A 15,385-nucleotide genomic window follows, 5' to 3' on the forward strand; every position below is an offset into this window, starting at 1 on the left:
CTTGAACATCCTTGTTACCATACTATCTCTTTATAGCATTATTCTATTTTTGGTTTTTTTTTTTCTTTACTCATTCTTCTAACCCACTTCCTGAGTTTGTACTTGTTGTTAAGACTTAACTCTATATACTTATAGAAAGAATGTCCAAGCTGAGCTTGTATCCTCTTGGATCCTACTGTTTCTTTCTTGGGCTACTGTGTTTTTCCCAGGATCTCATTGACAACTTAGACTGGGGACCTCTATATTATCGGTACTCCCAAACTGGTCTAATCTAGAGGTAAAGTCTGATTACTACTGTCCTGGTTTGAATTCTGCATATTTATGGGCTTGCTCCTCTTTGGAGTTCCAGTAGACTACTGTTGGACTTGGCTACTGTCAGTCAGATGAAAAGTTCTGGTTCAGAGTGACAGAATTGCATGTTTCCCTTTTTATTCTTGGTTTCTAACCCTAGTTATTCTGCTTCAGGCTTCAGACTTGAGTGAATGCTAGAGCTGAGACCTCACTCAGCTCCTGTCATGTGAACCACACTGCCACTACTTGCTTTGAAACTTGTTTTCCGCTCATTATGTAACAGTGCCTGGGACCACCCCTCACCCTGGAATACCAGCCCTAGACTCAGGTCCCTTTTCTGTTGCACAGTGGATTTGTCATCAGGTACTAGGTAGGCAGCTACAGAACTGCTGGTTGACACCTGTTTCTGTATCTTGCACAAAGTTGAACTGTCTTTGTGGGTCCAGAACTTACTTATCTGCACTGCAGCAGCCCTCTTTCAGTCCCTGTGTTGGAATGGTCCAGAATATTCCTGGATTAATCCAATTCCCAGTGTCTGCAGATCTTTTTCTTCACTTTCTTTTGTCAACCTGGGCTGGAAAAACATAACTTGCTATGATTTTTTTTCTTGGATTTACCAGTTAGGACTTGGTCTGGTGCATATTTTAGATCTTCGTTTTTGTGTTTGAGAGATTGGCTATACTTACTTCTACTATTTTACCATCCTGGATCTTCTTCCTTCTCTGTTTTTATTTACAAATTTACTCTTCTTGTTTTCTCTCTGTGTCTCTTTCTTCCTTTTTAGCATTTTCACCTCTCTTTGAAGTGTAAAATAATTTTGATTGCACTCTTTTTCTTTTAAATACACGAGAGGTGATTTTTTTTACTTTGAAGGCAGAAAATTTTAAGTTAGAGCATTGATGTAGAGTTGGGAAAGACCTTGTAGGCCATGTAATCCAACTTCTTCATTTTACAAATGAGAACACTGACACTCCAGGAAATTAGATAGTTTGCCCCAAGTCACATGGGTAGTATCAGAGGAAGAATTTTAACCCAGGTCCTCTGACTTCATGGTAACATTTTTTTCTACTTTGTCACTGACATTGTCTCTGAGGATCAGATTATAATCCTTGCTCAACTCTTTTTTTTTTATTAACTACATATCCTTAGACAAGTCCCTTGAGTTTCCTGAGCCTCAGCTTTCTGACCCACAAAATGGGGCTAATAATTTCCATGACTTGCCTACCTCATAGGATTTAAGATAAAGATAAAGTGAAGGACATAGGATTGGTTTGAAAACTTTGAAAATTTGTATTCATTCAACTTTGGGAATATCGTTGTTTTAGCTTCCTAACATCTGGGAGCCTTTTTTTTTTTAAACAAGTGCTATTCTTACCAAGGCCACTAATCCACAGGAGGATTATCAGTTGATTACATAAATAAAAAGAACTTACTTTTGTTTAATGTTCTTTTTTTGCTTGTTAAAGAAATATAAAGTCATCATTCATTTTTAATAAAAATCAAGCAGGGAACATAAAATCTATTGTAAATAAATCCTGGGTTATAAATAATAGTCCATCAACCAGAGCTTAATATTAAATATCTAGGCACTTATGTTCATGAATCATTTTTGGAAAAATCCAAGAGAGATAACCTGGTATAATGGATAAGAGTGCTGCCTCAGAGCTTGAAACACCTAGGCTCCCAATCCTGCCTCTGGATTTGGGGTAGATCTCTGGGTCTCTCAGAGTTCTAAGCAGTTCTCCAACACTGCAAGTTGAAAAAAATGTGTTGATCTCCATTGGCTGAAGGGGTTTCCTCATCTAAGACTTCTCTTTATCAGTGAAATTACAGGGCCAGTATCTATCATTATTCCCCCTGGAAAAACTTACTAAAATAATCAAGGTCATAAGTACTAATACTATGGGAGACATATTGAATTTATATGACAAAATATATCCAGGTAATTGAGACTACTTTAAAATTCCTATAAAAATATACCTACACACCACATTCTTTATTGTGTAGGGGTATGGGACCCAAACAAGCATACAAATTGCAAAATTGAAACGTTATAAAAGTTTCCTAAACATATTTCTCCTTTTGCTCTCTAGTATCCTGGCAGCTTTGGTCTGGGCAGAAGTTGGACTCCCCTCAGTTAGAGCATGTGTTCTTTGGCCATAATAAAATATAATAAACAAATAAACAAACAAAAGATTCCCGGGAGAACCAGCTATCAAAATTGTGCTATACCCAGCTACAGAAATGTAAGGACTAAATTTATAATTGTCATAGGCTGTGTCAACATTTTTGATGAGTCATAGTTACTATCATAGGAAGGTACCAGTCTCTCTAACTGCATCTTCTGAGTACACCATCTGATTGCTGCCTACCTTTTGCAAATGTGTAACATTTTACACATGATAGACAGTATTTAAAAGTAACCACAAGTGATCTCTCAGTCTAATCCATTTTATTTTTCCCAAGCTAAGACAAGGTAAAGATAGAAGGACACAGTGGGAAAGGGGCACCACTAGGAAAGGTGTGTAGAATGAGAGGCAGAGATATGAGCAGAGACAAGCACACAAGGAGAGAGATGAAATTTCATTCAGCAAACATTTGTTACATACCTAGTATCCTAAGGTATGGTTGTTTCCACGTGTAGTTATGTTAAGCACGGGATGCAGAAATGGCAAAGTCACACAACCCCTCTTCTTGAAGATTTTACAGTCTAATAGAGATTATAATATGACCATACCAGTTATTGTGATATGAAAGAAAATGTGGTAAAGGCAAAGTAAGAATTTAAACAACTTTTTATAAGTATTTAATGTGAAATGGGTGTTAGAAGAGATTTAATGGAAGAGGTAGTATTTGAACTAAATATTCCACAGACGTAGATAGCGAAATGCATTCTGGGTCTTGCTGGTAATTTATGCAAGCCCAGGAAAAGGCAGAATATAATCAAGGAATGGCTTACGTAAATTTGTATAGAATTGTAGAGGGCATACAGATGATTGAAGTGAAATGACATTGGAAATCTAGGTTGAAGCTATATTGTAGAGGTCTTTACATATCAAGCTAAGGAGGTTGATTTTATCTTATAAACATTGGAGGAATCATTCACTTCTATGTGTTACAAATTGTGTTTTACCAGGTATGTGAATGCTGTATTGGAGAATGGAAAGAGTAGAGGCAAGGGAACTCATTTGGAGATATCTACAAGAGTCTATAATCAGAAGCAGTAGAACCCCAACTATGGTGGTGCTTTTCATTGTGAGTGAATAAAGAGAATATGTGAAAGGGGTTGGTAAGGCTGCCTCAACAGGTCTCAACTACTGATTGAGTACAGGAGTTACTTGATTGAAGATGACTGTAGAGTTGAACCTAGACAACTAGGAAAATGGCATATAGAATTAGAGAATTTGCAAGGAGAGAGGTTTTAGAAAGAAGATGAGTAGTTCACTTTTCAGCGTATTGGCAGGAAATCCAAGAATTTTTGCAGGTCATGGGTAATGTGGGGCTGGAGATCAGGGGAAGAAATGGAGAGTTAGATTTGGAATTCATTTGCCTCACATAGCAGCTCTTTGAATACTTGGAGACGGATGTCTAACTCTGTCTCAAGTCTTCTCTTTTCTGTTCTAAACATCTCCACTTCCTTTAGCTGATCCCAATGGCATGAAATCAAGGCCACTCAAGAGTCCAGATTTCCCTGTGTCAATGTCCTTCCTAAAGTAAGGCACCCAGAACTGGAATCCAACGCTTTAGATGTGATCTCCTTTGCTTGTTGTTCTCATTTCTTCCTTGGCCAAGATATTGCATCTTTCTTAGCACAGCCCAACTCATTTTAGACTATTGTATCACAATAGTAACTCATAATGAGATTATAGGCTATTAACTCTCCTAGGTCTTTGTTTTCCAACACAATGCTTTCTGGCCACATCTTCCCATCTTGCGCTTTTGAAATTGATATTTTGAAGTCAAGTGGAAGATTCTTAGAAGGAAGATTCTTTCTCCTTTCCAGAGGTGCAAATCTCACCTTGAAGAGGTGATGAAACCTCTCCTCTTCTTCAAAATCCTTTGGTTTTTAACCTAAGGTTTATTTAATCAGTAAACATTTACTGAACAGCTTACTGTGCTTCAGGCACTATGATGAGCACTGGGGATAAGAAATTTTGGTGTTTGGACTGGAAATTTAACACAGTCAGCAGTGTGGTGTGTCAGGTAAAGAAGTTAATTTAATTTTAGACTTCATTAAGAGAGGCATAATGTTTGTTTAGAATGTTCTGAATACTATATTATTCTGTCCCTGTCAGACTAAATTTGGAGTATTATGCTTAGCTCTGGGTTCCACATTGTAGGAATGGCATTAATAAGCTAGAAAAGTCAACTGGATGGTGAAGGATCTTGAGATCATGCCACATGAGAATCAGTTGAAATTGGAAATGTTTAGTCATGAGCAAAAAACAGGATAGCAGTGTTCATGTGTTTGAAGGACTAACATTATTAGAATAGTCCCTGGCATATAGAAGGTGATTAATAAGTGTTGATTGATTGATAGCATATACAAAAGAGATTTCATTTCTTAGGATTGGCCTCAGAGCCCCATGGAAGGCCAGATTTCCCAAGAGATAGAATATTCAACAAAAAAAAGTGATATCTTTGGGGATTGTTGGTTCTTACAATGGAGGGATCTTTAGGATCTTCAGGCCCAGCTCAGTGCTCACTTGTTAGAGAGATGTTGCAGACTGGATTTTTATTCAGGTGAAGGGTAGACTATTTGAACTGAGGTCTCTTAGAATGGAGATTCTGACTTTAGTCACCAAAGGATCCCTATGACAGCTTCTGAGTCATGCCTTCTGAAATCATCTCACCAGTTTTACTTGCTGGACAATCTTTAATTGGCACAAGTTTTTCAAATCCACTTGCTGAAAACATTAGTCAGATTAGAATGATGTAATCTCTCAATTGTACTTATAGCAGGCAATACACAGATTAGTTTGTCAATTCTCTTTCTGTCATGCCTCAGTACATATGACCCCATGTATTGCTCTGAACCTCAGGTAGCCTCTCTGTAGCAGCCCTCAGAATTCACTGAGTCCTGACATCAATAGAGGCCCTTTCCCAAATTTCTTCTATTTCCACATGCAATTGTGTTCACTTGCCCAGAAATGCTTGCAATTTTCTTTAAGAATAACTTCATATTATAGAATTTAGACTGGGGGTGGTGCAGCGGTGGAGGAGGGAACTAAGGGATAACCTCAACTAACCTGTTTTCGTTTTATTGATCATGTCATGTCACCCAGAGACAAGTCATGTCTCCCTGGCTTGTCCAAGGTCACATAGCTACTAAATAGTAGAGAACTAGCTTGTAAACTCAGGTCTCATGCTTTTTCTAGTACATCATGTTATAGCTATAATTTAATTAAAACATATATCTTAGTTATTATATTTTACTCTTTGTTTATGTAAGACTTCATATTGCATAGTGTATAAGCAGTTATTTTGTGGTTAATGTGGTACTCGCAACCCTTTCCAGGGCAATTGTGGCAGCTGGCTTTTGTTGAGGAATGTAGCCCCTGTTAGAAGTGTTTCCATGAGGAAATTAGAGTTGACTTATGTTATTCCTATACATTTATTTACAGCCCTTTTTCAGGAATATAACTTATCACAAGTTTTAAGACTGCCTATATTGGTTTTTCAATTCAAACTATATGTCAGACTTGGAAAAGGGTTCCTTGGTAATTTACAGTGCTGGAAAATAGAACTTATGGTAAAAGTTTAAATTTGCTGAAATTATTTAACTGAGGGATTGGGAGGTGAGTTGGAAGTATTCATGGGAGAAATATAATTACATGAAAGATTTTAAAGACTCAAACTACATGTTAAATTTTAAAGCTAGATATAATGAAGAACTTTCTTAAGAATGTTATCATATAACACTTAACCCAGGGATGAGGAAACCTGGAACCTTGAAGCTACCTGTTAACTGAATCAGGTGTGCAATGACTTACAGACCTAAAGGTCCACATGTGGCCTCGAGGCTGCAGGTTCCCCACCTCTGAGTCCTAACCTACGTATACTTTGAAGGAAATTGTGGAATCTTAATTTTAAGAGCAAGGAGGTACTATTGGGAGCTTTAAAATATTACCAATCTTTATTATGCGTGGTTTAGGTATACATTTTTGTTACTGACAAGACAGGTTAAATGTGATTATGTGAAATTAAGTTTATTTACAATCATGCGCCTCTTTGCACTAACTACTGTAAATTATAGTCTCCACTGAACATTAAAGGGTATTGTTTTCAATTCCTTTAAGGTTGAATTTCTCTATTTTTTTCAGAGAGCATTAGGTAGTCAAAAATCCAAAGTAGTTGAATTCAGCAATAAAGACACCTCTGAAATTAGCAATGAACAAGATAAAGAAAATTCCATAATGAAAAGTGAACCAAGAAGAGTTAAGATATTTGATGGAGGGCAAGTACCAATTTTATTTTTTGAACTAGCATTTTAAAAATTAATATTCCTTGTTTTGATATTTTAAAATATGATCATTATTTTCTGATTTTATGTTGTTAGCCTATATAAATTCACAGATGTAATTCAACATTTATGCAGAACACAGCCCTTGCTGCAAAATTAGCATAGAAAAATATTTATTCAGTTTACTTAATTCTGTTTAGTGAGGGATCAGAATTATAATTGTTTATATTTGCAGGAAAAAAGAACAATAGTAATTATTAAGTAACAGGGAGGCACTTGTGAGTGAAGTCTCTTTGAAGTTTGAGGTTTCATATCTAGTTGTATAGCAATAGACCGTATCTTTCAGTATCTTGAAAGTTCTATTTATTTAATTTGCCTAGTCTGAGAAAGGTATATTTGAGATACCCACATCTATTTTGATATACAATATGTTGCTTTATGAGCTGTGGTGTAATAGTGATATGGAGCTGGTCTTAGGTTCACAGAGAGCTCATGTCAGGTCCATCCTCTAACACCTACTAGCTGTATGACCCTAGAGAGTTAACTTGTCAGTGCCCCAGGTAATAACCTTGTAAGAATATCATTTACAGAGAAGAGTTGATAGAGGGAGTTTTCTCACTAGGAGTTCCCTATTGTAAAGGAATCCTAGACTTGGACACATACACACAGACACACACACACAGACATACACACCTCACATATGCATATATGTATATATAAAAAACCACATTGAACTTTAAGTTGTAGTGTAGTACAAAGTGAGAACAACACACAATGAAAAAGCAGCTAACCTTGAAAGGAGGATTTGAATTCTCCCTCAGTCATCTTCCACCTAAGTGAACTTGGGCAAGTTACCTCTTTGAGTTTCCATTTTCTCATCTGTAAAATAGGGACAGGAGTAATTGCATTAATTACTTTAAGTGTTCTTGTAAGGAAAGTGCTGTATAAAACTTAAAGCACATATAATGTAAGCTATAATTATGTAATACTGTTTGTGTGTATGTGTGTGTGTGTGTGTTTAGAAAAAGCACTGAAATCAGTACTGAAAAAGAGAAGAGTTAGAGAGGATTTCAAGCTGAATTAGAATTAGCTCCTAGTTTATTAGATGTTTCTTAATATAAAAATAGACTGATCACAAATGCACAAAAGCCTTATGTTTTGAAAACTCTAGTTGTGCCATCATTTGTTTTATTTCTTTGGGGATTGTATTTAATCATTACTTTCCTATTCATATTTCCTTCTTTAAATTAGATATAAATCAAATGAAGATTATGTCTATGTTCGGGGTAGAGGAAGAGGAAAGTACATCTGTGAGGAATGTGGAATACGCTGTAAGAAACCTAGTATGCTGAAGAAACATATTCGCACTCACACAGATGTTCGTCCTTACCACTGCAACTACTGTAATTTCTCCTTCAAGACCAAAGGTAGAACATAAGTTTTTTAAATTTGCCTTCTATTTATATATAATTAAAGTTGCTAAGCATTTTACTTTGAATATCCTTATACACACAGACATACATACACATACATACAAAACACATACATACATATACATATATTTGCTTAATAAGTGCAAATTGCCTTAGAGATTGTATCTGTTTGCTATCTTAACAATAGCATGTCCACCTCCTCCCCCTCAAGGTATTTATATCTCTTTCTCTAGATCCTGTGGTAGGGGTGGGGTAGAGGGAACAGACTCTATATAATCTTTTTAAAATATCATAAATGTAAAATTTTAAAATTAAAGCAATAATTTCCCCCTATGCATAATAAGTTAGATAGCTCTGTGGCTAACATTTTTAGAAGTAGTCACTTTGATAGTGAGGAGATAAGTAAGAATATTGTGTTATAATTAATTTTATTAGTAACCTTTAAAAGATTAAGAAGAGGTTCAAAATGAAAACCACAATAAGCTTTTGAGAATTTATAAAACAATACTTTTATCTAATTTTTAGTCCTTGAACCCATTTCTCTTTCCTCCATAACATCCACATATATGAATGCTGTCAAATCTTAACTTGTGACAAGAGTGTCCTGCTTCCTAATCTCCGTATAGTTTGTTCATAAATGTATCTCAGAAGAAATCAATGAAATTATACCTATTATTCCCTTAGCTACTATATGTATAATTTTAATCAAATCATAAGCATTCCCAGCACTGTTAAGATCGTGACAAAATGCTGGGTAAATTATTACTTTTGTTAACACTCCCTAAATTCGCTGCTATAGTTAAATGCTTTTACTAATATAAAGATGAACAATTTCTTATTCAATCGCACTTTGTCGAGAATAGCAATACAAGTGGAGGCTTCATGAATAATCTCTTTGAGTTTTTTTGTTTATTAAACATTTATGTTGGAAACAGTCATATTAGAAAATCATCTATATAAAAGAACAGTATGAACCTTACACTATGCAGGGACATTATGTTATTAAGGAAATGTTTGTTATTAGTTTCTCCTCTTATAATACTCTTCTTATCTTTTCAGAACTTTTTTATCTATTTTTAAATTAAAATATTTGTTTTCTTCTTTAGAAGTTTCACTTTTTCAGTGACATTTAATATTTCACAATCTAGAAAATTTCATTATTTCAGTGGTATTCACTTTATTTATAGTTTGCCATGGGGATGCATGAGATCAACAAAAACACATGGGCCTCAAGGCTTGTTTGGGTTTGCTTGTGGTTCCCAAGTGACAGTGATAGAGTAGCAGAAAGTGGACTAAGAATTGCCCAGACTATCAATAACTATTACAGAATTTCAGTCCCTGTTTGAAGAACTCAGAGGAGGAGAAGGAGGGGCTCACTGATTCTGGAGACAGCCAGTTCCACTTTTGGAGAGCTCCAGTGATTAGGAAGGCTGTTTTTATATGGTTTTGGAATCTTCTTCTCTTCAGCTTCTACTCTTTATTCCTAATTCTGCCCTCCAAGGCTAAGCAAAAGAAATGTTTTTTTCTCTTCCACATGATAGCCCTTGAAACATATGATAGTTAACATATCTCTCCTAAGTCTTCTCTTTTCCATACTAAACATTCTCATCTGTCATAAGTTCTTTCACCTCTCCATCCTGCTTGTCCCCTAGTCGATCTCTAACTTGTCATTGTTTTTCCTCCGGGTGGTACCCAAAACTTCACACAGTACAAGAAGTATCATCTGACCATGATTTGGCTAGTATAGCAAGGCTGTCACTTGGCCTATTTTGGATGCTATGCACTTTTAAACCTATCATTTCTCCTTTAAGTATTCTGTCCTTACTAAAAATCCTTACTTACATAAAGACTTATCACATGATACATTCCTGAGTGTTACAGAGTTACATAGAATTGTCCAGAGTATTCTAGATTGGCAGACTAATTGTATAGTTACATTTGATGGTATCTGATACCATACTTCTGTTAATATGAGAGTTTCCACATCACACTAACTCAAATTGAATTTACACTCTACTTAAATCCCCAGGTGTTTTTCACATGAACTCCTTTCTAGTCAAGTCTGCTTCATCTTTTGCTTGTACAGTTGATTAAAAAACAAAACCAAAAACATTACAATTGCATGTGGTTTGATAGAAAAAGTGTTGGATAGGGATTCAGAAATTCTGACACTAACTCTCTTTATAAACTTTATAACCTTGAGCCAAGTCATTTTTCCTCTCGACCTCAGTTTTCCTATCTCTAATGAAAGGAGCTGGCTAAGATATCCAAGTCCTCTTCTATTTCCAAATCCATTTATGCATACTTCTCCTTCTGCCTTGTTATCTCTGTTGGAAAAAAAAATCTTTTTCTCCCATGATTATAACCTTGTGGTTATCTTTGACTTTCCCTTCTTTTTTGACCTTTCATATCCATTCACTTATCAAGCCTGATTAGTAGTAACTTTGCAACATGACTTAATTCCATCCCTTTCTCTTTCCACTGCTACCTCTCATAGTTCACACTCTTAAAAGCACCTGCCTAGACCACTGCGGTATCCTCTTTAAGTATTCCCATTACCCCACTGTGTTCCAAGTCATCCTTCATACAGCAGTATATCAGAATAATCTTTCTTATATATAGATATAATTTTATCACTCTTCTACTCAGAAATTTTAATTGCTATTCTATGTACCAAATTCAAACTTTAGCCTGATATTCAAAGTTTACTATAATTAGGCACCATGTTACTCTTTCCACACTTGTCTACACTTATCTCATGTACTCTCTTCAATGTACTCTTAATGCTATAGCTAAACTAGACTATTATGTTCCTGACGAACATTCGCTACATTCCCCCCTTGCATCATGCTCACACAGTTCCATATGCCTGGAAAGTCTTCTCCCTACTTTTTGTTTAATTCCAACACAACCTTATAGCTCAATTCAAAGGTCACTTCCTCTAGAAATCTTTCCCTTGTTTTCCTCTACCCAGTAATAATTCCTCCCCACATACCCTTTGATCTCATCTAGCATTTTGTTTAGCAGCTCTAAAGCATTTGACATGAAAGATAGTATAGTATAGTTACCAGTATTCATGTCATTCTTCCCTACCCCATACCCCTTTAGCTTATACACAAGCACTGTAGCATGGTATAAAGAGAGCTGGCCTTGGAGTTTGGAAGACCTGGTTCAAGATCCCCTCTGATACATACTGGCTGTGTGATACTAAGTGAGTCACTTAACTCAGAATTAGTGCCACAACACTCTTAAGATTATAAGTTGCAAGGGAGTTGCTGATCTGCATTGGTAGAGAGGAGGTTTCCTCATCGGAATTATCCTATACAAAATCACAGGACTGGTTAAAAAAACAAGTGGAACAAACAAACCTCCTTCTAGCTTGTGAGTTCTGAAGAGAGTAGGAATTACATCTTATTTGAACTGTTTTACCCCATATAGTTCCTGCAATGGGTGTCTGCGCACAGTTGGCATTTCAGTATTTATTGAATGAATTTATCCCAGTTGCATCTTATTGTCTTTTGTCACTCTAACAAAGTACTCTTTCACTGCCTTATGATGGCCTGGATGAAGCACTGGATTCCCAAAGGCTATGCCACCAGCAGAAGGTATGGCAGGTTTTACTAAGTACAAAGACTGTTCCAGGAGCAGTTTATCATGCAAGGGATCACCATTTGAAATTTGTTCAGTGGATGATCAATTCTTTGGTCCTGTCAACCAGTGGAACAAACAAAAAGGTGTAATGGCTTCCAGGCTTGGGCAGCTTTCTTCTGCTTAGGCTTCTGCAGTGATAGGTGAAGAGCAATCGAAAAGGAGGAAGAAAATGCTAAGAATCACACAGTGTTTATACTAGTCACAAGTTGGTCATACTCCTAAGAGCACTGAACCAAATGGTGATAGTGACATTCTCAACTCTAAATGAAGTCGAAAGCCATACTGAAGTTGCCACTAAATAGAAAATCGACTCACAGGTTCTCCTTGAATAATTGAATTTGCAAATTGATTACAGAATGCACTCCAAGCAATGAGAAAAATCATTTCATGGGATTCTTGATCCTCTCACCTTGAAGTACTTGTGATGGCACATGCAAAAAAGATCATAATGAGATAATTACAGCTTATATACCATCATCTGATGTAAAGATTGAAGAGACTGAGAAAGTCTGTGAAAAACTCTAAAGTATTCTTCAGACCACATCAAAGCATACAGCAACATTCATTGCCCTCATTGTGATGCTAGGCAAAAGGAAAGACCTCGAAAAACATAATGGAGAATATGATTTATGTTTAAGGAAGAAGTAAAAGGCTTATAGACTACTTAAGAGCCTCATGTCTTTATATCTTAAATGCTTGCACAAATAGTAGAAGGCATTGGGATTAGTGAGGATTGAACAACAATAAAAAAATGACATCGAGTGTGTTTTAATAGACAAAAGTTACTGTACCCAGGACGTCATTCAGTAAGCACTTATAAAGGACTTACTGTTTCTGAATCAGATCTTTGTACAGTGAGACCATCTACTTGCCGCCCTATACTTGTTAGAGCAAAAATTAGAATGAACAGTAAATCAGAAGAATGGAAATGAAAAGATAAGACATGCAAGTAAATGTACCTAATCTAATTTCATTAAAATACTAATGGTTAACTTGGATAGTTTATAAATGAACTGAAATCAGTAGGTACCATCATCATTTCCTCTGTACATTTAACTAATATCAATCCAAAAGGAGACTAAAAGAGCCCTAGAAGCACCTCACCTAGGAAATACTTGAGCTCTGTGTTAAATAGGAATATATGATAATTAAGGACAATACCTTTGTAGAATAAAAACACATGTAAAATCATATGTAAGGAAATATTGTGAGATTTTGCACACTATTATCTTATAAAACAGTGAAGAATAGAAGAAAGGGAAATGTTTGCAAGAAACCTCTTGTGGGACCATACTTGAGTTAGTTTATCATAAAGCAATTTATAGATAAGGCTGGAAGGAAGTAAACAAGCAAACAAAAATTGAAACCTATTATCCAGTGTTTCCTTAATGATCTATTTTCATTGTTAATGACAGTGGATTTAGTGTGTTTGGACTCATAACCTCAGTCCTACATGGACTATGCATGTGGCATGTATAAATGTCATGCAAGAAGATCCAATGAAGGAGAGCTGCTGGATCAGACAAAGTATTCACAGAAGAAAAAATAAAAAAAGATCCTTGTAGAAGGTTATACAAATTTGAAAGCATGGAAGGAGTAAATAAAAAGATACCTGAAACATGAGAAGATAAGAGACAGTAGGACTGGGATTTGAGGCAGGGGAAGATACATCTATTATTGTTGTCAGAAAAAAAAAGTAAACTGGAAGATATCAATAACTATAATTCATATGCCTATTTTCTTATCACTGTAAAATCCTTGAAAGTGATCTTTATATTTAATAAGCTTACCCTCATTGAGGATATGAAAAAGTGACCCAAAAGGTTTTTGTAAATTATTTTCTGTGGCAAACCACATCTTTAAAATCAATAGACTGGAGAATAAAGAAGATATAAGATTCTATAATGTTTGTTGCTTTTAAAAATAACTTGAGGACTCGTCCTTTAGTAAAATGCAACTTTAAAGGCTCCCCTCTGATAAAATTTCTCTCATACATATGCTAATATCTAACACAATGCCTTTATAGTTATGAGCACGGAGATAACTTTATCAGTCCTCTCAACATTAACTCTTTCAATGAGCAGAGATAAAACAAGACTGTGTTCTACGTTGAGTCCAAGTTGAAGAGGATTTTTCCTATAAAAAGAGATTGTGTCATATCTCAGCACATTATATTGCAGGGTCATCTGAATGAGCTCCTTTGAGATTGGTTGATGTACAGACAGGAAACACTATTTGGATGGAGTGCCCATTGTCCAGACTATAAAATGTAATTTGGACAGTAAATTGAGCTGGCCATGTGTGTGTGTGTGTGTCTGTCTGTCTTGGGTATACATGCAAATGAATAATGAACTGGGCTCAATATTGAAAAAGAAAACAGACTAGAATGCATTTTGGAAATAATGTAGGAAATAATGAACTCTCAGTAGTGTCAAGCATTTCCCTGCAACAAAATCTCATTTAAAAAATAAATAAATATTTTCTCATTGAAATTATATAGCTGTGAATCATGGAATACCAAGGTCTCCAAGGACTCAAATTGTGGTCATCTAAAGAGAAATGGAGAAACATACAGTGTTATGTAAGTGGGTTATAGCATAATACCAGTGGTGACTTATGCAGAAGAAATGGTGTAAAAAACCAGGAAACATGATCAGAAAAGGTGAGCCTGTCATAACAAGAGCAAGGAATACTACACAAGTGCTACAGTGGAATGGAGAGTATGTTCAAAGAGCCCAAGAAAAACTTTCATCACATTAGACAGCTCTGCGATCTACACTGATGGAATAAGCGTCTGTGTTGATAAAATCATCAACCCATGGAGACTTCTTTTTTTGAATCCTGACTTTTTTTAATCCGTTGCCTTAGCTATCCCTGTCAACTTTCTATCATCTGTAAATTTGATAAGCATTTCGTCTATGCTTTTTCCAAATTCTTTGTACCTTGCATGTTCTTTCATACCCTACTTCATATTATTATCTAATTGTGTGTCTCTCTCTCATTATATAATTTACTTGAGAGAAAGAAATGGATCTTAATCAACTAAATTCAACATTTTGTAAGCACTTGTTATGTGCAAATATAATTTATTTTATTTTATTTGTTTTATGCCTCACTTGAGATGTTCACCACTGTTATAGAAGAGATCCAGCAGAGTCCAAGTTGAAGAAGGATTCCTTGTAGATGGTGAGGTCCTCCAGATGATCCTGTTTGTGGATTCTATTTTGTTGATTTCATCAAACTCCAAAATATTGCAGAACCTCCTAAATGAGATTTATGATTACTCAAAAGAATTTGACCTAACCATTCAACAGGCATTTATTAAGCGCCTACTGTGTATTCTGGCACTGGGAAAACTGGCTGGGAAAACAAAGACAAAAACAAAACAATCCCTGCCTTCAAGGAACTTAGATTTGATTAGGGGAAACAATATGAACACCAATAAATAAATATACATGTAAAGTAATTTCCATGAGGGAGGACACTAGCAATTGAGGGGAATCATCTTAAACCTTGAGTAGAAGGTGTCATGTAAGCTGGCCCATGC

The 15,385-nt window shown here is 35.7% G+C and overlaps 1 protein-coding gene across 6 annotated transcripts in view; it reads left to right on the top strand.

The window, feature by feature from the left end:
• Nucleotides 1-15,385, top strand: part of HIVEP1 (HIVEP zinc finger 1) — a 181,760-nt gene that overhangs the window by 144,138 nt on the left and 22,237 nt on the right. For all 6 annotated transcript variants that reach the window (XM_072603830.1, XM_072603827.1, XM_072603832.1 and 3 more), the window contains 2 exons: nt 6,615-6,748; nt 8,006-8,181. In XM_072603830.1, coding sequence (XP_072459931.1) covers nt 6,615-6,748; nt 8,006-8,181 — 310 coding nt within the window. The remainder of the gene's footprint in view (nt 1-6,614; nt 6,749-8,005; nt 8,182-15,385) is intronic.

The sequence above is a fragment of the Notamacropus eugenii genome, chromosome 4 (assembly GCF_028372415.1).
Source record: "Notamacropus eugenii isolate mMacEug1 chromosome 4, mMacEug1.pri_v2, whole genome shotgun sequence".
NCBI lineage: Eukaryota > Metazoa > Chordata > Mammalia > Diprotodontia > Macropodidae > Notamacropus > Notamacropus eugenii.